General features: G+C 38.4%; 1 protein-coding gene across 5 annotated transcripts in view; it reads left to right on the top strand.

The window, feature by feature from the left end:
• Positions 1–23,513, top strand: part of Prlr (prolactin receptor) — a 162,368-nt gene extending 138,855 nt beyond the window's left edge. For all 5 annotated transcript variants that reach the window (XM_047555088.1, XM_047555084.1, XM_047555085.1 and 2 more), the window contains 8 exons: positions 362–474; positions 3,317–3,449; positions 4,807–4,976; positions 9,177–9,346; positions 10,779–10,920; positions 12,146–12,245; positions 12,740–12,809; positions 14,621–23,513. In XM_047555088.1, the coding sequence (XP_047411044.1) occupies positions 405–474; positions 3,317–3,449; positions 4,807–4,976; positions 9,177–9,346; positions 10,779–10,920; positions 12,146–12,245; positions 12,740–12,809; positions 14,621–15,640 (1,875 nt within the window). In that variant the 5' untranslated portion in view covers positions 362–404 and the 3' untranslated portion in view covers positions 15,641–23,513. The remainder of the gene's footprint in view (positions 1–361; positions 475–3,316; positions 3,450–4,806; positions 4,977–9,176; positions 9,347–10,778; positions 10,921–12,145; positions 12,246–12,739; positions 12,810–14,620) is intronic.
• The last annotated feature ends 918 nt before the right edge of the window (positions 23,514–24,431 follow it).

The raw sequence follows: 24,431 nt of genomic DNA, 5'->3' as shown, positions 1-24,431 counted from the left end.
GTAGGGCATACAATCTATGTCATATACAATGCATGTTATATTGTCAGATGACTACGGGATGGAAAGAGAACAATTTTTTTTCTTTGGGATGTGTGCAAAGAAGTGAACTACTGTGACTCCCCTCCAACTCTCTAGATTATCATCTGATGACCTCTGGTGGTGAAATTTTTCCCGGCAAGTGTGAATTGATGCTTCTGAGCCAAGTCATCCCGTGTTGCATTTTCCTACATTCCCTTCCTCCTGTTTTGTCATTCACATTAAGCAAGGAGCAAGAAACAGTTGCAAACACCCAGAATAAAGTGGTGCATGTGCCTGACCAGGCTGTCATTTCAAAAAAGTTGCCTGTTGCCTTCTCTTTCAGGCAATCTTTGATACATTCCCTGTAACAAGAAAAGGGAGCCAACATGAAGGATAATGTGGCATCCACAGTTGTTCTCATGCTGCTGCTTTTTCTGAACATCAGACTCCTGAATGGTGAGTAAGAGACTGTCATGTTCTCTTTCATTGCTGGGGTGTTTATCAAGAGGGTGGAGAGACCATCACAGCTTTTTTGCAAGGTAGTTGTGAGGAATAAAAATGTTCATGCCATGTGCTGCTACTAAATTATTTGCAACACTTTTTGCATTAAAGTTAATGCAGAAAACTCAATGCAAACTCTTATCACTATGTTCTCTGCTTTCTATTCTCATTTTGGATGTGTAATGAAACAACTCCGAGGATGACAGGATCTGAGTTCCAGTCCAGATTCTGCCAGTTGCTGGCTGTGTGACCCTGAATCAATTGTCTAATCTCTCTGACTTTCCAAATTCTCAAAATGAGGATAGTCACATTTCCTCCACCACAGATAAAATAACAAATGTGGAAAATCTTTGTAAAACCTTAAAGGATGTAAAAGATTGCTGTTGTATGATGAGAAACACATACAGCCAACTGTTATCTGTGCTTATCAGGGAAATAAAGTCCACAGCTAAATTAGGAGTGTACCTGTGCATTATACATACCTAAATTAATGTGTGTCTATGTACATTTCTGAGTGTCAACCCTGTGCATTTCTGAGTGTGCATACCAGTGTGCATGCCCATGTGTAAACAGTGTGCATGCCCATGTGTAAATTAACTTTTTAGTGCCTGATTGCAAATGCTCCTCTGTGAGTACCTGTGTTGGTATAAATCTGTGTGTGGGTTTATACCTGTGTGTGTACCTCTGAGAATGTCTCCATGTGTACATTTCTCTGTGTGTACAAGTATGTGAACCAGTATGTACTGTCATAAGTATGCCCTTGTATTTCTTTGTTATGTGTGTGCATGTGTGTGTTGTATATGTGTGTGTACTTTGGATGCAGGATCTGTGTGGACATCTAACACCTGCATGTGTTATTCCTGGATGACTGTCCCTGTGCATCTGTGTTTTAAGACAGTCCGTTAAGTTTAACTATCTCTCAAGTGGATAAATGAACACGTTGTAATTTCACAACTTTACCTTCCTCTCTTGAGTTTCCTAAAAATACTATTAGGAATCAGTAAAATGTGAAAGAGAAGCTTTTCAAGAGAGAGAAAAGGGAAAGCAGAAGCCAGAATTATTCATAAGGGAAATTCTAAGTGCTCAAATCATCATCAGTTGCCCTGACCGACTTCAAGTGTACTCATTGCTAAACCATAGACTTTGACATTTTTAAATAAACTTTTCTTCCTATGTCACACACTCCTCCTCACTCATAACAAAAACAGACAAAAGGAACCTTGCTTTTCTCCATGATTCCCAATAACATCATCCTGAAGAATCTCCCCCAGAGGATGAGCAATATGAAACATGCTGGCAGAGCCACACCAGGCTGACCTGGGCTGCTTTCAGTGGGGCCTGTAAACTGGCATGTTGCTTGGCTCCCACTGGCATGACCAGCCTGGTGTCCTGGGCCCCTCCTGTGCACCAGGTCATGCCACCCCTTTTATTTCTCCTTTCTGGTCGGGTTACCCCTTCTCATGCATGTTCCCCTCACCAAGGTCTCCTGCAACCTGCTCTTCCTAGTCTGGTGCTCAGCTAGGAGTTCTGGCCTAGGATCATGCCTGAGGGGTGAAGAGAAGTATGGGAGGAAACAGAGAACCCTCGGAGCTGCTGGGGCTTACTTCAGAGCTCCTCTCTCTGCTCCTCATTTTTTATGCTGAACACTGGGGCCCTGAGTTTGGCAGGAAGGAGGAGCAATGGGAGTTACATAGATGGTTGCAGTCGGCCTCCCAGTGCAGCTGGGGCAGACTCCTAGGGTAACTCAGTTCTTTGAATCTCACAGCCAAGCAAGAGAAATGAGAACCGGCTTGCCAAGAGCTTTGGGGATTAGGCAACTAAACAATCCCTCCCCCTTGATATTGTATTTTCCATATTACTTTAAGCAGACCTTCCAACCTCCAGCCTGAGACTGGATACAGCTCTTAGAAATCATGATAGCTCACAACTTAGAGAGGAACTGCCTACTATCCTACCTCTTACCGTACCCCCCACCCAAAAAGGTCAGTAGAATTTCAAGATAGCCCATTTGCCATCTCACCACCAAAAGACCCAAAGAGAAAAAAAATATAAACAGAAAGAGGGACTAAAAACCAAAATTCAGAGATGGTAACAGAGGATGCGGAAATTCACAGTAAGATGGGGCCGTTAGGCCAAGGAAAAGGGCAGAGAAAGGGGAGGAAGGAGAAGGTAAGAGGAGAGAGGACAGAAGCTGCTGAGGGACACCCAGATATAGGGAGTATCAGTGATAAGCTGAAGATGGAGACAGAGATGGAGTCAGTGGTGTGGGGATGGCAGAAAGATGAAAACCCATAAGCAGAGAAGAGATGTGCCAGGGAGCAACGTGTGCGCAAAGGATGCACAGTTGTCTGCACCAGAGCAGGACTGTGTGTGGCCACCCTCATATTGTAGAAGTACAGCAGTTCTTTGGACCCCATGGGAGGGAGGCCTCACGCTCTTCAATCCATAGCCATCCTTCTGCTCCCCAGGCTCCCTCTCCATTGAGATGTTAGTCAGTCACTGGTTCCCATGCGAACAGTTGGTATCTACATCTCAAAACAAACACACGCATACACACACACCATGACTACCACCAACCTCTCTCTCCAAGGACCCTGTCTACCCTGGGATAGCCCCCAGAGGGTGTTTCTGGGTGCTGGTGCTTTGGCTCTTCTCAGCCCTGAGCCCCTCGGTCTGCTCATCCCAAGCCTCTCACTACTCTGAGTGTCTTCTCTCTGCTGTCACCAGCAGAACGGTCGGATGGTTGAACAGACCTCAATATTAACTCCAACGGTGTGTGTGTGTGTTTTTTTTTTAGGAGAGTCACCTCCTGGAAAACCTACAATCTTTAAATGCCGTTCTCCTGAGAAGGAAACGTTCACCTGCTGGTGGAGGCCTGGGACGGATGGAGGACTTCCTACCAATTATACACTGACTTACCACAAGGAAGGGTAAAATGTTATCTTCTCTCCTACTGAGCCCCAGGGAGTGCTCACACCTCCAGGCCAAAGTAGAATTGGTTCTGAGTTAGAATTTTCTGGATTTATACCATGAAGGCCCATACCACTAGAGAAAAGGAGTGTATCTGCCTTCTCCTGTTAAGGTTCTTTATTAAGCTTTCTCAATCTACACAAGCGGAGCAGCCACAGTGGAAACAAAATATTAGCAGTTTCCATTTAACTGTTACAAACTTAGGTTGCAGCCCAAAACCCCATGTAAGTATTTCCTTAATTAATCTTAGATGTCCATCTATAAACCCTGTGCCATTTATAATTTTTTCTAAGTAAACATGTTACTTTTGTAACACAATAGGATTATATAAATCAACACCATGTAACCCTTGACAAATGTGGCACATTGGATTTCAAATTTGTTTCACATCCAAGAACATAAAGAAGCTTATAAGGTAAAGAAGGTGAATATTTTTCTTTATCAAATTGCTGATCCAGAACTTGAGATCTCCTGGAAGGTATATTTGGTTGTAATGTCACCATGAGGACAAAAAAGGACATCCCTGGGTGAGAATTCTGTTAAATGCACAATGAGACCCTCCTGGAGATCCTGAGAATTGGATATATTAACCAGTAAAGACAGCTGGTTCACTTTCTAGTAACTGCTCCTGGTTGTACACAAAGCTGTCCTTCCATCTGGAACCCAAAGGGATGTCATGTAAACAGATTTCATAAACCCAAACTGGCAACCAAAATCAAATAAACCTCCATCCCTCTGTGGTATGTCTGGAGTTGTATCTCCTCAGTCAAAATATGAGCAGCTTAATGAGCCTCTTGGGGTTAAAATACCGCCTTTCAAAATCACTTCACTCCGTTACTGACTTGGTAATCTGAAGTATATTGATGTCAGTTTTTATCCTCCTGAAACTTCTTTTCTTTCCAAAGTAATTCAACATGTATGTGCAATAAATGCTGCATTGTAGATGGCCACGCTGCATGTGCGTGCAGGTGAAAAGTCCCAGCTTCCTGAGGTGACAATGTTACTACCTGGCTATGGCAGTGCCTTGGCCATTGGCAGCTCAGGGTTTATTTTCAGACAACACATATCACAAAGCTCTTGAAAGCACCATGCAGAGGAAAGGGTTGATGCAAGTTGAGGCCCCCAAATATCCTTTCCAGCCCTTTCTGTGTCTGCCCAGCTGACATGGGCAGAGCACAGAAGCCTGAGGAGCTCTTCTTCTGCCCTGGGTTTTGCACTTAAAATGCAAAATCTCCAAGAGCCAGTGGTGTTGATCTATTGAGAAAACTAGACTTGTTATTACTTTCTTATTGCCTCCTAATACATTACTCATTGCAGAGAGACCATCACCCATGAATGTCCAGACTACAAAACCAGTGGCCCCAACTCCTGTTACTTTAGCAAAAAGCACACCTCCATATGGACAATATACATCATGACAGTGAATGCCACCAACAAGATGGGAAGCAATATCTCGGATCCACGCTATGTGGATGTGACTTACATAGGTAAGGGGAAGAAGACGGGTGAGGAATTTGTTACTCCATTAGGTATTTACCAATAGTCAAACTCAATTTGAATCTTCTTGACTTATGGGCAGATCCCTGACAAAAAAGATGAGAAATTTCACAATATCATTGTCAACTGAGCATTTCAAATTCATTTTTGTTGATTCACTCACAACAGTGATTTTGACACTTGGGATTCTTGTGTACTTTCTTTTGATCCTACTTCCCATACTCCTGTACCCACAAGGCATGGTTTATGCATGCTCTCCTTGTCAATCCTTCTCTCCTACACTAACTGTGCAATTGATGTTCCCTTCTACCTCGACAAGCTGGGATTTCTTTTATTCTCTCCATGGAAGACAGAGCTCTTCCCTGAAGAAACAGCTCTTGGAAGAGATTCATCTGGTCCTGTATCCATAGAAATTGTTCTAATTGCTTTGCTCCAACCCTGAATTCTCAAAATATATTTCTTAACAATCCAAGCTATTATTTTACAAACAAAGAATTGGGTAATAAATAATGTTACTTGCGCATCAGACTGAAGACCAAGATCACAAGTACAATGTATGGCGAAGTCATTAGCAAAGTAGAATAAAATCATCCTGGGAGATATTCCTTGATTTGCATGATCATCATTAAGCTGCAGGGCAACTGGGCACCACTTCGATGGCCCTTATGAACAAAAGGCATCCTAGGACAAGAGATGGCTTGGCCAAAGCTGGGTTCATTAAACATCTTGGGTAATACTCTATGAAGTTTCTACCTAGGTTCAAGGTCACTCGAGTCTCCTGACTTATACAATACCACCCAACAAGGAAAATCAGGTTGGGACCCTCCAGTATTCAACTGCATATCATTCCATTGGCATGTTATCAGTGGTTGATTCTTAAAAACTAGAAAAGATTGCAATACCAATTGACACACATGTGAATATTTCCCCCCTCCAAAAATAATAGGAGTGAGCATTGGGGTAGAAACTGAATGTGATCTCAGTTTAAGAAAATCAGAAATGTAATCCCACTGAGAAGTAGAAATAAAATTGTGATCATATAAATTCATTTGAAATAGGAAGACTTCAAGATGTTAAATGACAGATAATTGCATTTTTGTGGGCTCTTTCTTTAATTGCCTAGCCCTAAAAAGTTATAGTATTTGAGCACCAAAAAACAAAAACAGGAAAAATTTTGGAAAAAAGTAAATGTTATAATGAATGTGATCCACAAAACAAAGGGTTCACTAAATAAAAAAGCGTGTATTTTTAAAAATGAAATCAACAAGTGCATATTGAATTTACATTGACTCTGGAAATCTAATTCTCTGGCAAAAGAATGTGCATTGGACTGTATTTTTCCAAATAATAAAAGAAGTGTTCATGGAACTCATATAACCCTGCAGCATGCTGTATTGGTGATAGGCCAAGAGAGTTCACTTAAAAATCTATTTCCACCACAGTACATTTTCTACCAGCTTGACTCTCATTCAATGATAACCTGCAATACTGGTTACACCTGTACAATGTTGGCAGATAGTTGTTCAAAAATCTATAGCTTTGTTGTCCTTATTGTTGGGTAACATTTAGCTATGTTGGAGACTCTTAAAAATAGTGGTTCCTGACTGGGGGCTATTTGTATTCCACAGAAAGTCTGGCAAGGTCTAGAGATGTTTTGAATGTTGAAACTTGAGAAGGGGTAGGGTATTACTGACACCTGAAGAGTAGAGACCACGTTGCTGCTAAGCATCCTTCCATGTCCAGGGCAAAAGACTATCTAGTCCAAATGGTCAAGGAACTTTGCTTTAAAGAATTCATCCTGAACATTTACTTAGACTTTTGTACATGCATTTTTTTTTATTGCAGACATTGCTCAGTATGTGCTTAACTTAATTCGTCTTTTAATTAATTGATATTTGTTTAGTAAGTATTCATAAAATAATCTTTCTTAGGAGTGCATAAGCATTAGGAGTCATGGAAGCTTTTTAGACAAATATAAGTCACAATGCCAAGTACATCAAAAAGTTACACACACTCTTTCCCCACCTGGTATAAAGACTGACTTCAGGAGACAATAAATAAGTGGAGAAATGTTACTGACGAGCAGGAGCAAGACTAGACTAAGGCAAGTCAGCGCCCCTGGCAGTTCACTCTTAGGGAGGTGTTCTTGGGGCCCTGTGCTTTCAGGAATTGAAAGTAATGCCTCCATCATTTTTTATTGTGGTAGAATACATGTAACAAAAGTTACCATTTGAAGTGTGCCCTTCGGTGGTATTAGTTCATTGTCAGTGTTACCAGACATTTATCTAATTCCAACTCCCAGCCAAGGGAAATAAGAGACTGACTTAACATTGCGTCCCTTCATCCTGAATGGAATCACCATAATCACAACACATTTGTTCTCCATTTCTTCCTTTCTTCCTTTATTACTCTAATCTGCCTTCTGTCTCCAGGGATTTGTCCAGCCTGAATACTGCACATTTATGGGATCATTTAATAGATGGCTGCACCATGTTTGTTTAACCATTCATTGGTGGATGGACATTTGCGCCTCCCCAACTTTGGGCTATTATGAATAGTGCTGCTGTGAACATTCATGTACAAGCTTTTGCCTGAACATTTGTTTTCAGTTCCTGAGGGCATATATCTAGAAATGGAATTGATAAGCAATATGGCATTCCTAGATTTTCTTTGTGAGAAACTTTCAGACTGTTTTCCATAGCATTTTTCATTCCCACCAGCAATGTATGAGGGTTCCAACTCCTCCATATCCTCACCAACATTTATTTTACACTTTTTGAATATTGGGCTTTCTGGTGGGTATAAAATGGTATATCACTATGGTTTTGATTTGTATTCCGCAGAAGACTAATGACACCAAGCATGTTTTATGTGCCTCGGATTTTGCAACTTCTGCACCTCACTTGCCTCAACTGCATCCCAAGCCCACTCACCAGCTCCTGACATCACATGAGGTGTCTCCCAGCCATGATAGAATGAAATGGTAGAGAAAGTTGATTTTAGATCACATAGTTTAGGGTTCAAATGTCATTTTTACTGACTATGTAATTTCCCCTCCTTTGAGCCTGGTCTCTCCTCTGTAGAATGGCTGCAGTAATAGGACTATATGGAGTTGTTGGAGGAATTGAATGAAATGATGCGGGGGGGGGGGGGGGGTTTATGCAGTGCCTAGCATGTAGCAAGCACTCAAAGACTGTTCGTGATCATTTTGCTAGTGGGGATTCTGATAATATTTCCAGAATGAAGGAATGAGTCAATAAGCTGTTATGAGGTCACCAAAGAGATCATTGTCAAAAAGTCCAACCTTTAGGTACATTGTAATAACTTAGTATCTGGAAGAATGAATTCCATTCACCATAATGACTAATGTGTATTTTTTTCTGTTCTTTTTTTTTTAAACTTTAATTATTTATTTTCATTAACTTTTTTTTGACAGTGATAAATATTTTTTAAATTATTATTATTATTTTAAAAATTATTGTTATATATATATAGGGTAATAATGTCTGTCTCACAATCTACCATCCTTTCCCTCCCCACTCACCCCGCCCCTCCCTTCACTCCCCTCTGCACAATCCAAAGTTTCTTCATTCTTCCCTACCCACCCCCCACTATGGATCAGCATCTGCTTATCAGAGAAAACATTCAGTCTTTGGTTTTTTGGGATTAACGTGTATTGAATGTGAAATGTAAATGATGAAGCAAAGGTAGACTCTGTAAACTTGTAAACAAAGTTATAAATATGAACAGATGGTTCACAATACATCATGTGTGCCATCAAAGACTGTCTTTCTCCTAGCTGAGAAAAAATAAGTTTTCAAGTCCCCTCTCAATAATCTTCCATCCCAACTTTCACTTGTGAATCTCAGCCTAATTTGTATCACCTGGTCTCTGCCATCATGAAAATAATTTGGGTATGTATCTGACCTTGGTTTCTGGAAAGTGGAGAACACACCAAAAATGAAATTTTAGCTGCTTGCCATTCTTACCATACTATCCTCAAATTCAAGTACAAATAGGATTGATCACATACTAAGAGGGAGACAGCATCATTCCTGTCCTCTAAGGGATTATAATGTGTTGCAAAGGGTAGGCTGGCAAGTAGAAAATTGAATCCATGGTAGAAAACAGTAGTGCCAAATAAAAGTTGCAAGCAATGAATTCATCTGGAATTTCTTTTCTATGGACAGTTGAACCAGACCCTCCTGAGAACCTGACATTAGAAGTAAAACAGCCAGAAGACAGAAAACCATATCTGTGGATAAAATGGTTCCCACCCACCTTGGTTGACGTAAGATCTGGTTGGCTCACACTACAGTATGAAATTCGATTAAAACCTGAGAAAGCAGCTGAGTGGGAGGTGAGTCAAACAGAATGTTTTTGAAGAATCCATGTTCTTTAGCAAGGATGAACCCCTCACATCTATGAACAGATCATTTCTTCAACTAGTGGGCTGCCATGTTGACCTCCCCATGCAGATGCAACCCACCTGGCTGTGGGAAGACCTTCTCTCCTCTCTTGGGATTGAATGGAGTTCGTTCTCATGGCTCTCCCAAAGGTAGTTCCTTGCACTACACAGCCTTCCCCCCCAGATTCCCCTCCTGCCTTTCTAAGTATTTGTTAGATTTGGACACCTATGAGAGTGTATAAATTACACTGGGGCAGGAAGTGGAGAGAATCTCACTATAATCTGTCCATAGATAGTGGTTGTATTTGTAAGGAAATGCTTTATTAGTATTTATCAAATACTTTAATGTAAAGAAATAATGCAGTAAATTACAGGCATTTTGATATTCTACCCTTAAATACATTAGTATATAGGTCTTTTTTACACAGAACATTTCCAAATATATGCCAAATAATAGGATCATACATAGAAAAACTAAATTCCTGAATAACATATAGTAGTCAATCCTTATTTTAATCCCTCCCTCATTGTTTCAGAAATTTCTTTACTGTTGGCTTGTCCAAACCAAAATCCACTCCAAGACCACACATAGTGCCTGGTTGTTGCCTCTCTTTAGTTTTAATGCACTCAGGAGGCTAGACCACTTGTCCCATAGAATATTCCACCTTCTTCATTTATCTGATTGTAGTTCTCTGTGGTGTCATTCAATTTCTCTTTCCCTGCATTTTCTGGAGATTTAAGGAGATTCTGATTGCACAGTTTGAGGCAATCATACTTCAGAGGTATTATTACATACTTTATAATGCAACATCATCACCATCAGCAGGAGACACAGTCATCTGGTTGACCCATCATAAATGATGCTTAAACTGATGCTTGTGCTGGGGAGATGAAAATTCGATCCCTTAATTGTAAAATCATGTTTAATTTGATTTTACAAACTTTACAAATTTACAGCAATTTTACATGAAAACCTTGTTCCCTTCCCACTTGTGGTTTTAAAACCAATTAATAATCCTTAAATCAGTTATTTCCCTGGGGTTTATAAACTATTTTCCAATTTTATTGTTGCTTACACATTTATAAAGTTAATTTATTAACATTTATCCTGTCTTCCATACAGCAGAATTGGAGGGGTGTGACATATTTGCCTTTCTGAAATGAAGTTCTAAATGAAGAGATAGAAAACCTTTGAAATTTTAATGTGAGCAATTTGTAAAGGGGGGGATGGATCTGAAAGGGTAGAAAGGAATGGTGAAAACAGGGTATCCTATAGGTATGATCATCTGGCCTAACTTTTCCAATGGTATATTGTTTAGGGGAAAAGATTCTTTCCTCATAACAAAAGTCAGAAGTGATGTCTGTTTTCCTTGTTCCTCCTTAGACCCATTTTGCAGGACAACAGACACAATTTAAGATTCTCAGCTTATATCCAGGACAGAAATACCTTGTCCAGGTTCGCTGCAAGCCAGATCATGGATTCTGGAGTAACTGGAGTCAAGAGAGCTCCATTCAGATACCCAGTGGTGAGTGCCTAGACTACCTTTACTTATATTCCTAAGTATTTTTAAATGGTTAATTTGTTTGTATTAACTACTAAAAGAGAAATTATTTGAGCCTTATCCAGTATAGCAAATAGAGGTGGGTTTATAATCTCTTTATCCAGTACAAAGACATTTAGTGGGGTTGTATTTCTCCTTGAGTGACTGTCAGTGAGGACCAGTTTCTAGACAAATCTACAGATGTGGACTTTAAATGTCTCAGAGGGTTTAATGCTCAATGATTGTGCCTTCTCCATCTGCCTCATTCCTAGCATTTCCAGGCAGGACCATCTTCAAGTTCTTCCTGAGTTTGTAGAGTGTTATCCCATTTCAAAGTCATGAACTCGTGTTTAATCTCTGATGAGAATTACATGTTGTTCTCTTAGCATTGGGCACAGTACATTAAAGGTCCTCGGTTCTAACAAAGTGCCCTTAAATATGGTGGCTTGTTTTCTACAGGGGAAGAGTCATCTTGCATTCCTAAAGTATTTTATAGTTTACAATGCTTTTACCCCATTTGGTGCTCCCAACCTTCTTGGGTATTCAGAGAGAATATAATTACCATTAGGAATCAAAAGTAAAGAAAATTAAATTCAGTGAAGTTAGTGCTTTTACCAGAACCACACTGTGAAACCTTGCTCTTCTGTCAGCTTCGTTGGCCAAAAGTGTCAGGGCTTCGCTGCTTGGCATACTGGGAAGAGTACTGAACTGTGAGTCAGTTCATACATCTAGTCTGGTACTGGCTCATACTAAAAAAATCACAGGGCTCAGAGGCAGGAGGCCTGGGTTCAAATCCCAGATTGCAACTCTATTCTGACATGTCCTTGGGTGAATCACTCCTTGATTCTCAATTTCCTCAACTATTAAACAAGGCAATGTGTGTAGAGAGGTTAATGTGACTGATGGTTTTTAGTAAGAATTTCACAAGTGTTAACTTTTATGATAATTATTACTGCAACTGATCATGGATTTCTTCTTTAAGAATCAAATAAAAGAGTATGTGAAAGGACCTTAAAGTTTATATTGTAAAATATGTGCAACATTTTAAAATATTAATAATATTAGAAAATATCAGTTGGATTGCTCTTCAAGTCAAAAGAGACATATCTAGAAGAAAATCTTGTGTTCAAAAGTTTCATGCATTAGTGTGGCTGGTTTGTTTTTAATGATACTATGTGTGATCAAAGCTTTCTGTCTGTTTGTTTTTTAGACTTCACGATGAAAGACACAACAGTTTGGATCTTTGTGGCCATTCTTTCTGCTGTCATCTGTTTGATTATGGTCTGGGCAGTGGCTTTGAAGGGCTATAGGTACTTCACTGTCTCTCACCCTTTCTCTCAATCATGGTTGTCATGGGTAATGGCAAAAAAGATAATACAAAGATAATGGAAACCTACGGATAATCCATTACCTCATTTTAAGCATTAGTTGCAGCATGTTTTCCCATTTAAAAAATCTTTTATGAGTGTTATTTTCTAAAAAGTAGGAAAATGAACTCACTTGAAGCTACTATTTCCCAGTGTTCACAGCTGGGAAATAGTAAAAATCTGGAAAGGACGGCTGAAATTAAGAGAAGCAAATTGTCCAAATAATCCACTGCTTCAAAATCAGTCTTCAAAATTAGCCAGAGTAAATTTTAATGTAGGTCTCTATAATTATTATCATCATTTATTTTTAGTTTCATGTAGCCCCAGGACTCTTTCTTATAGTCCATGTAGCAGCTATTTGGAGATAAAAATAAGTTTTCAAAAATTACAAAGTAAAAAGATGAATCATTTATCCAATCTCACAAATTATTTTATAGCATGGTGACCTGCATCTTTCCACCAGTTCCTGGGCCAAAAATAAAAGGATTTGATACTCATCTACTAGAGGTAAGTGCCAGAGACAGAGAATGCAGTGTGACTCACTACTTCGTAATAGTTGACTTCACAAGTGCATGCCCAATCTCAACAATCCAGCCAGGCTATCTCAGTCATCCTTCTCCATCTGTTCCTCTTTATTGGCCTGTGTTAAAAGAAAGAGGTGTGAGGGATAAGAGTGCTCATGATCAGATATGAAAAGTCCAAGGACAAGGAAAGAAAACACTTATTGATGCTGCTGCATTGACCCAGGGCTGCTCAGAAAGCACAGAGATTACCATTTCGTACAAGTAATTTGGAAAGAAGGGGAATATTTTGATTAATACAAAATAGGGACCCATTCCACCTCCATCATACATTGGGACAAGCTTCCCTTTGAATGTTCTTTATATAAGGTCAAAGTAGTAGAATGGTCTCTTTCCCCTATTGCTCAGTTTGAGTAGTCACTTGAGACTGGGTCAGTAAAATGGGACTGGTGTTAACCAAAGTACATTTATAGCATTTTGGATGAAAAGAGAGGTTAGAACATTTTAAATTTCTTTCCAGGTTGAAATACATAATTTTAATTTGACAGAAATCTCAACAGTGACATATATAAAATCTATTCCCTGTAGATAAAAGCAAATGTCATTTGGCCCAGTTATTATGATTGACAGTGCAAGAAATTGAAAAGTGAGTCCCAGAGAATTTGACCTGTCTTCATTTTGTCTGAAAATATCAGAGCAGTGACAAGAGCCCAGACGTTTGTCTCCTGAGCCAGTGTTCTTACCCCACCATCCAGTCTAGCACTGACCTTTATATAAGGAACCAGCATGAATGCCTCTGCTAACTAAATTCACTACTGACTAGCTCACAACTCTACTAACTAAATTAACCACTAACAACTCAACTAACTGAATTCACTACTGACTAGCTCACAACTCAACCTGCTTGCCATGCAGACAGCATTGCTACTTTGCAGGTTAAGAATATTAATATCCTTCTTTACATTATCTCTACTCCTCAAAAGAACCTTCTCAGATAGTTAGTATTAGTCCCATTATTAAAATGAAGAAGCTAAAGTTAATGGGAGCAGCTTGTCCAAAGTCATATGTACCCTGTATGTAATCAAGCCAAGAATGAGGCAGCAGTACCTGACCTTAGTCAGAGGATTGGAAAGAAGAGGGGAAGTAAGAGGAAGAAGAGGCAGAAGAGAAAAAGGAGGAGGGAATAGGACAGGGAGAAAATATGGAACAGAAAGGAGAACAGGGAAAGGAGGAGGAGGAGGAATGAGTGGGAGAAACGGAATAGGAGGAGCAGAATAAAATGGAATTGGAAAAGGGAGAAAGGAAAGAGAAACAGGAAGAAGAGGAGGCAGAGAATAGTAGGGGAAAGAAAAGAATCAACCTATTATCACCAGACTCTAGAAAGTGGTACGGGAGGTGAAGAGGCCAAGGTCTCAGAGCTGCCCTGCCAGTGAGTGCCAGAGTCAGATTCTTGAATCAACATTGTAGTTTCAGACGTCCCACAAGCTTCTTTTATTTAGTATTTGTATGTTTATTGCATGTATGTATACTGCTTTCCCATTAAACTGATGATCAGAATTGTTTAGAGAGAATAAGTTAAAATCGTGAGTTGACTTAAAGAAAAAGATTTGATGACTAATACCCAGAAGGTGAGTATAGATGGCCTGGCACACAATGCCTGTATTGGGGAAATTCTACGTAACTGTTACCACACTTCACCTGATCAAGGTGCTGAACAGACACCTTGATGCCAACTGTGATGCCGTCTGGGCATATCCGAAGCTAATAGCCATCTCTCCTTGTGTCTGTGTCTCATAGAAGGGCAAGTCTGAAGAACTCCTGAGTGCCTTGGGATGCCAAGACTTTCCCCCCACTTCTGACTGTGAGGACTTGCTGGTGGAGTTTTTAGAAGTAGATGACAATGAAGACCAGCAGCTAATGCCAGCACATTCGAAAGAACACCCAGGTCAGGGTGTGAAACCCACACACCTAGATCCCGACAATGACTCTGGCCGGGGAAGCTGTGACAGTCCTTCTCTTTTATCAGAAAAGTGTGAGGAACCCCGGGCCAACCCCCCAACTTTCCACACTCCTAAGGTCATTGAGCAGCCAGAGAATCCCAAAACAAATATTACCTGTACCTGCGATCCCCACAGTATAAATGCGGAAGGCAAAATCCACTACTATCATGCTGTTGGATCCAAATCTTCGACCTGGCCTTTACCACAGGCTGTCCAGCACAACCCCAAGTCTCCTTACCACAGCATTGATGATATGTATAAGTTGGCTGTGAGCCCTGCGGGTGCATTGACCATTTTGTTGGACAAAGCAGGCAAAGATGCTTCAAGGTCCTCTAAAACCATTGAGACTGGAGGAGAGAAAAAGGCAGTCAAGCAGAGGGAGATGGAAAGCTTCCCTTCTAAGACTGAGAAAGGCACAACCTGGCTGCTGCCACAGGAAAAAGCCCACGTTATCGCTGCTAAGCCCCTGGATTATGTGGAGATTCACAAGGTCAACAAAGATGGAGCACTATCATTGCTGCCAAAACAGAAAGAGAACAGTGACCAGACAGAGAAAGCCAGGGCTCCTGAAACCAGTAAGGAGTATGCCAAAGTTTCCAGGGTTATGGAAAACAACATCCTGGTGTTAGTGCCAGATCCATGTGCTCAAAGTGGGGCTTTGTTTGAAGAATCAGCCAAGGAAGCTCTGTCATCGCTTCAAAAGAATCAAGCTGAGAAAGACATGACCTGCTTCACAGCAACACCGAGCAACTGCAGACACCAACAGGGTGGGCTGGATTACCTGGATCCTGCATGCTTCACTCACTCCTTCCATTGAGAGTTGACTGATGGAATGATTAGGTAAAATGTGATTTTTCTTCAGGTAACACTACAGAGCTAGGAAATGCCATCTGCGACTGATGCTTGAGAATGTGTGTAGAATGACACTACTTTGCTCTTTTTCGTGCTCCGTGTCCAGCCACTTGCCTCTTTCTCCAACTGCTGATTTCCAGAACAAGTCGTTTTGTGTCCTGTGATTTGTAGATTTACTTTTTGCTATTAGTTATAGAAATTATAATCAATGAAATAAAAGCACATAGCTTAGTATTCTTGGGGGATAGTACCATTTAGGTCCAGCCTCTAGAAAAGGCTTTCATGGTTCAGTAGGTGATAGAAGGAAATGAAATGGTCAAATGGTAGCAGGGGAAGGTGATGGATATGTGGGAAATGCCATGAAAACCACTTTTGAAAAACAGTTCTTTGATCTTGACACTCCTCTTTTATTTTGTTAGGATTACCCAAATATGACCCATGGAAAGAACACATGCATTCCAGCATACCTGATGAGCTGTTTACATCTGTTCCTATACCTTGACACATTGCCAAGATCCTAGTGAAATGACGCCTCCACTTTTTTCTTAAGATACTTTGAATATGTTAAGCCTAGATTCCACCTCCCCGGCCCCAAATTTTATTTCATTCCAAAGCCTCTAAAGAATATAGTTTTGGAAAGTAAAATTTTCTTATACAAGAGGCAAATGAATTTTATGTGGTGAATCTTTTAGGAATGTTTTCCTGCTTTATTGCAGCAGGAAAGATAATTTATTATATTCCCTAGTCCTTCCTTAATGAAAAAAAAAAATCCCAAAAGATGAACTCTAATTTAAAAGATAATCACAGCAGGATGCCAATAGAACTACTGCCTTACTGTACATACAAATTCTACTTTAATACAAACCCATAAGTTTAGCAATGTATTTTTGAAGACTATTTTTCTATTGCTTAGGTAAAATAAAAGACTATTTTCTATTTTCCCAGTATAGCTGTTTACGTATTCAGTGGGTACAGTATTTTCTGCTGCAAGGTTATAATAAGCATTTATAGTACATAGAAGTGTACGCAGTCCCTGTTTGTGAAGTAAAATGTCATACCAACCCAAAGTCCACTGAAGAATATGAAGTGGATGATAAAATCCAGTTTCCAATACAATGGAGCATAGTTTCTCTGATTCTTTTTCTCTCCAGGATGCTTTAAGCAACAACCACCAACAACAACCTAAGTTCAAAGAATTCTCCACAGATCAGAAATTATTTCTGTGAGTTTAGGGTTACTCTGGGGTTTCTTCCCATCTATGGTTGAATCTTCAGAAAGCCACCATGAAAAAGGAGAGTGGTGACTTTTACATGTTGTTTCGAGGCTTGGTCTTGTTTTGTTGTTCTGAGCCATCTTGGGCAGTGAAGAATTAGTATCTCTCTGGAATAGATCCATTTGCAAAATATTGGCAAAGATAGAGACAGCACTTATATCAGCTGTATCCAAATAAGTTCCAGGAAGCCAGGCATTTGTAGAGTGATAAGAACAGCTGCAAAGGTCAGGGTATGGTAATGAGAATCTGTAGTTCGGTTTGTTTGTTTATTTGTTTGTTTTGACCCCCGAGAGTAGTCAAAAGCTTGGATCAGCATTTTAACAGGAGCATCCATGACTCACTAACTCCACAAACAGCCTTCCTCTATTTTTCATGCCACCTATAGGCAAATCCACTCTCCAGCCATTCACTAATGACATAAAAGACTTGAGCTCACCTTGGTGAGTCAAACATTCCACCCCAACAAGTCAATATTGATAGGAACTAGACCCAGAACTTCCTGGAAAGTGAACAGGCTGCCAGCGCTCTATTTTCCCAATACATAGACAATGTTTCATGAGTTGGGGAAGCATTTGAGAGTATTGTCCAAGCTCATTAATCCCCTAGATACTCGATACTCAGTGTCTGAAGATCAATTGTATCAGTATCACCTGGGAACTCTATGAAAATTCTATTTGCAGAATCTTGAACCCTAGTCCAGCCCTATAGAAATGGAATTTGCATTAACTAAGACCTCCAGATGATTCACATGCTCATGGAAATTTAAGAAACATTGCCCTAGATGACTATTTCCGGTAAAGGTTATTTTAGTGCATGGAAACAATCCTCTCATGGAACATATAGGTCAAGTTCATTTAACTCTCAATGAACCACGCTATATATAAGGATAAGGCAAGGAAAGAAACCTATTAGTGGTTTAAGATGCACATAATGGAGAATCTGAGTATGACCTGCGAAAGTACATACAATTTCCAATAGGACCAAGGAATACAGTTCATTTGAAAGGCATTGACCGCAGACAATGACCTTCAAAGCCAATTTAAACTATGCTTTTCCAGAATAGACCATTTTTCTCCAACATATGTATATATATGTTTTTATTTATAAAAGTATGACCATAACAAAGACAAAAACTTGTTTGTGTACATGTATTTGTGTATATCTTATAGTTTGAAAATTTGAAAACAATCTGCTTTTGACATATAATTTTGTGTATATAAAAAAATTATGACTGACTAAAGACAAACAAAACCCCAAAAGACAACTAGCACTCATTACATAGTCAAAACTAATTCTGTGATCATTTTGCACTCTGAATTTTTTCATGATACAGCATATTTTCTATGATGGAAAAGCTGACTGAATGGAAGAAGGCATACTAGGGGCCAAGAGACCTGGGTTCTATTCCTGTTTTGCCTTGGAGAGACTGAGACCTTCTCTAGGTCTCAGTTTTTTTCTGAAGATGTTGGACCAAATAATTTCTAAAGACTTTTTAAAACTGTGATTCCTTGATTCCATGACTCACTGAATATTTTCCTTCTAAGTTCATTAAAACAAATGCCTAGTATCTTAATTAAGCTATCAAATAATTGCATTTCATTATATGACTACCAAGTAATCTTCAATGATCAGCTCATCATACTTCACTATTTAATTCATCAACACCAATTGATCTTAATATATTGCACATGCATCTTCTGAGTTATGTAGATGCAGAATCATATTCTTATTATGTGCAAATATGCATAGAGAGAAGAGGCATGAGGTAGAAAAGAGACACTAATCTTTAGAAAAATGATCTTTTAGTGAGTCAAACTGTGCTTATTTCTGGCTGAGTCCAACAGGACCAAATCTCTTTCATCTATTGATCTTTTTTATCCACTCATGATACTTTGAAACAACCATTGCCCAACTGACTTAAGGTCATACTTTGATAAACAAGTACCTAAATGTTCAAGTTATAAATCACATAGAAACTAGATATAGCCAATGGGTGATTTATGGTCACTCCTGACCAAACTAACAAAATGTTCTATTTCAATTTTAATAAATGTATATAAGGCACCCTAACACGAGCACAAGTTATTATCAGCTGCCATTGATATTAAGCAGCCTCCACATTTTCCTAAGTGCCTAGGACCATCTCTGGTAGTCAGATGTGGACTGAAGACTCACTTTAACTGGTTTGGTCTGAGGGATCAATCTCCAGCTGCTTGTGTAAGATCAAAGCATGTTGACTCCTTGCCCTATGGTGACTCAACTGAATAAATAGGCAAACTTGAGTTAAAGAGTGACCTGGCCACCTGAGTTCCAGGGAGCAGTTTGCCTCTGGAGGAAATCTGGCTCTCTCTTTTTTGAGCTACTCTCTGCTGCCCATCATTTGCATGTGCAGAGAGACTTGGGCCTGCCTTGCCAACTTCCCTATCTCCTTAGAGTAGAGAAGAAAGAAACATTTGTATGTATTATAAAAGTGCCTTTCTTTAATTTTGTAAAAAAAAGACTTGACACGTAGCAAGAAAGTTGGCAGAAAGTAAAACTTACCTTACATAGATTTTATTTTTGTGCAAATGTTACACACAAAAAAGAAGAATGAAGAGATGGAAAGAGAAGACAGGAAGAATGACAGAATGGTCTAAGGACTAACCAGCAAAATGTTCAGTAGATTTTTGTGTATTGTTCAATTGAATTGTCACAGAGCATATGTTATTAGTATAACTTACTTTGCCTGACAAGAAATTGAGTCTGGCTATGCCTTGGGGATAAACCTGCCACCCTGTGACTCAAGACAATCCATTTTAAAACATATTGTTGTGCTTTTGAATGTCACTGAATTTCATGCCAGAGCCTCAAAAGAACAATGTGTGTGCTTTGAAACTTTGCACACAGATGGAAAAATATTAATGACTTTGAATTATAATCCCCAGTGTTGCTAAAATAGATAAGCCATTGATGAAAGCCTTGTGTGTACTTAAGTGAGTGAATGTCCTTTCCTGCCTTTTTGGCTGAAGCACAATATTATTGTTGCTGGGATAGTGACTGAGCATTCAATATCCAGGCCTAGCTCATATCACTGCCACTGAACAAGCTATATGACCCTTTAAATTCTGGGCACCCATTTCCTCTCTGGGTTGGCCAAAATTATTTCTAGGATCTCTTCCATCTCTGTCTTTGATTCTCATAATCTAAGTAAAATCCAAGAGTTCATGTCCAAGGTCCAGGTGCAATACAGGAACAACATGGCTGACATGCTCTTGACATGCCCAGTGAACTCTGAAAAAAGTGTATCTGTAAAAATGCTCAAGAGACAAACTCAGCTCTGTTCCTTCGATTCAGATGGATTTAATCCTCCCTTCTGTTCTTTCTCAGTTTTTTATACTTCTGGGCTTTTTATTCCTTCTCTCCAGGACCTATTATTTCTCCCAAGTGTTAATTATGCCCAATAGCAAGAAACAAAATTATTCATAAATAATGACTTTACCCCTGCAAAGAACAAGTCAAATGTTAAATCAGGCACACATATCCAAACCCAAGTTGAGGGTCACAGTACACCCAACTGAGAGATTTGCATGCTTAAAGATTAAAGCCCACATTCACTATTTAATTAATTCAGTGGCCATTTATAAATCCAAGCTATCTTTATTACTAGGCACTGAAGGTTTTAAGGAGATACTTAAAAACACAGAATGATTTCTTCAGAGGTTATGATCCAATCTGAAATGAGATTTGTAATTACAGCCTCAACTTGTTCTATGATTGACAGATCTGTCATCTGCAAATCAAACAGGATTTCTCTTCACTAGACTTTTGCTTTCCAGGAAGGTGATTTTTGGTTTGGGACACCCATGGTGTCTACTTCAATTAAAGAGAAAAAACAAAAAAATTAAAAAATAGGATGTTTCCAAAGGTTTGGGCATTTTGGGATTCCACAAAATGCCAAGAATAGCTACTAAACCTAAATTTTAGTGAAAATAAAGAAACTACAATGTATTCAGTGATCTGATATTATGGTTCTGAGATGTATATGATTCATAACACCATAGGGAAGCAGCTCTTTTGTCCATATCAATTTCTTTGATTTAAGCTCTGATTTCTTAACAAAGCATTAAAAAATGTAAAGTGGAAAGACATATCCTGTTTACATGGTGTAATCAATGACAGAGAGACTCTCAGATAATCTTGGTATATTAATTAACATTTTATCTGCTGCTGTTTAAAAAAATACTCTAAAAACTTTGACAACTGAAGGAGTAATATCAAACATAAACTTAAATAGTTATAGTCAAATTATGCTCACCTGGATCAATTTCTGAGCTTTTCTGTGCACATTTTGCAGTCTGGTGGGGGGGGGGGTCTTTTTATCATGTTATCTAAAATTAAAAAACTATATGGCAAAAATACCTATGAAAAATGATTTGTTTTGCTTTATAAATTCCTGAAAAAAAGATTTTCAATTTTTAGAAATAACTACCTCCCCTTCATGTTCTAATGACCTTCCTTCAAAGCTGCTTGTAGTTTAGAAATGAAAGATGTCACATCTCATGTTTTTGGTAGCATAATGGATGTATTAGTCATAAGACATTCCTGACTTTAATCATTATATTATTTTATATTATATTGCTGTATGTGGTTCAAAAACAGTATCTGGCACATTAGAATATATAATCTTCATGTTATGAAACTCATTATGTAATACAAATGAAAATTATTTAATGACTTAGAATCTATCCATATGTAATTTCAAGATGATTGTGTTTATGACTGTAAAACAAAACTAAAAAAATGTAATCATATATTTCTGTTGAAACTGTGAATGTACTAATTTTTCCTTAATCTTTGAAGTAGTATCATATGCCACTGTATAGCTGATCTGGGGTGTTATGTGTTTAAAGTACAATCCAACAACTATTTAAAGGTCAACGTCAACCCCTTGGCTTTGCTTTACGTGACCAGAGTCTTGAGTGTTATCTGCATAATGAGGCTTGCTTTTGTTCTTCATCATTCATCTTAACAATTTAGAAGTCTCATATGGAAACCAAAGCGATCTAGACCCAGACTCATTGCAAGATCGTGTCTCCTGCAAAGCCATATTGAAGTGAAGCCTCCGCCATAGTGGAAGGTTCCATATTTTCAAAGCTACCACTACCTCTGCTTGTCTTCTCTCCCTAGAAAATGCCAAGCAAAATTCTTCAACATTAAGTGGCAAATTAGAAGTGATTGTTAAATACATTGATGGCGTTGTTTGTTTTTTTTACATGAGAATGCAACTTCTAATTCATCACTTTGCAGGTTTTTGCTAGGTTTTCTGAATAACCATTTTTACATTTTTGTATTTTATAAAAACTGGCTGATAAGTAAAGTTCAGAAAGAATACACAGTCATCAGATAACAAAAAAACAAAAAATGACATAGAGTGCAGAGTTTTTTCCTAACTGTAAGTCACTTTAAGGTGGTTTCCCAAAGCCATGATAGTATATGTCATTATTGAATATATCCAGCTCAGTGCCTGGCTTAACAAATGTTTATTTCTTTTACCTGCCTTTCATCTATATTTTTTATTTAATATGGGGAAGAGCAGAATTACATGTATGTAACTGAAGCAACTTTCTTGAAGACTTTTTGCTGCTAAAGGATCTATAATCAGGAATTTACAGAATGATTTCCTTTAAACCCCTAGAAATAAATCTTTTCTTTACTTGATTTTAGCTATCAAATATATTATGGTATGGGAAAAGTCAGCCATTTATTATAAATAGTCTTATTTAAATTTTTAAAATTCATTTTCTTTATGTCATCTTTGTAATGTCTATTTTTTCCTTTTTAGCCTTAAAGAATTATAGATTACAGACATCTGATTTGTTATCTTGTATTTTTCGTTCTGTAAAATTTTGGTTATTGCACACTATGTTTCCTGTTTTTCATGGATTTATTCCTTTGTCTCCTTCCATTTTTGTGGGGACAATATGGACAGTTAAATCTTTGTCAACAGTATGGGAGATTATGCTAACTGCTATTCTCACACCTTCATTTTTACTGCATGCCAAAAACAATGCTTGCCAAACAAAATCTTAGACATCCCAGTACAATATGGTCATTATATTTCTATTCATGTCATAAAAATACCCAGCCTAATGTCTGGCTCAATAAATATGTATTTCCCTTTTTCCCTTGCCTATCCTTCTTTGTTTTTTTACTTGAAATGGGAATGAGGAGAATAACATATATATATATATATATATGGCTAAAGCAATTATTTTAAAGTCTTTTTGTTGCTGTCAGATGTATAATCAGGAAATTGTTCATATAATGAAACCAAAACAACTTTCCCCAAATACCTTCACCCTGCCGTTTAATTACCAGACAAGATTCCCTTCCTTTACCTCATCCTTGTCACATGAGAAACTGCAAAAAATAAAGTGAGATGGAACTGGGCATGTGGGTAATGAGTAAGAGAATCTCATTTAAATATTGTTAAATAAAGAAAGGACCAAACCATCAAAAAAAAGGAACTCTTTTGAAGAGAATAATTCATTAATATTATTCACATCTTTTTTGACAAAATCCATCAGATGAAGTGTGAATGGATACCTCTTACTTTTAAAGAATCTAGATCTAAGAATCAACTACAGTTCATGCTTGTGTTAAATCATGAAACAGTATGGGGGTTGCTTTACATACTCTTGTCTGCCACATCCTATGCACTAATGCCATGTCTTATTGAATTCCCTGGATACGGGAAGAAAAAGTTCCAGTGACCTTGAAAGTCCCTCCAAAGCCTGCAGAGGAAATCAAACCCATGTTTAATGTTGTAAAGTATATTCCACTTTGGCAGTCTTGACACCTAAAGTTGGAATTCTTTTATCAATAACCTCCTCCACCCACACTGTCCATCAACTCCTGCTTCCCATACAAGTGTTAAGCATTTTTCTCTTGTTATGATCAGGCTCACATTAAAATGTGTGCTTATAAACTGATTTGAAGTACAGATATTTTTATGGATGCTATAAAAATATTTTTTTAAAGAAAAGGCTAGAGGATGTCAATCAAATAAAACACCACATGGATGTAGGTTGGCAAACACTGGTATTACAAAATGGGGCTCAGGAATTTTTATTACTGTATTTATAAATGTGTTTGAAAGAATTTGTAATTGCCACAGGTACATTTTCAAGGCAACACATTTACTCCTTATAAAACATTAAAAATTACAAGGCGAGCTTAAATGACATTTGCCAGTAGTTTTACTTTACATGATGAATATTGATATTGTTGCTGAACTATGTAACTTTATGATGCATTTTTCAATCCTTTTTTTAGAGTAAAGTCTTTTGCAATGGTAACAATGCCTAGTTTAAGTTGACTTAATAAATTATTTCTAGAGCACGAAGGCTTTTGGAGGGTCTTTTACGTACATATGTATGAAACTTGAATTATATGAAAAATAGAATTTGATTCACAAACCTTCTTAGGACATATTTTTTAAAAG

Source organism: Sciurus carolinensis, chromosome 6 (assembly GCF_902686445.1).
Source record: "Sciurus carolinensis chromosome 6, mSciCar1.2, whole genome shotgun sequence".
Classification (NCBI taxonomy): Eukaryota; Metazoa; Chordata; class Mammalia; order Rodentia; family Sciuridae; genus Sciurus; species Sciurus carolinensis.
This window is presented reverse-complemented; position numbering and strand designations above follow the sequence as displayed.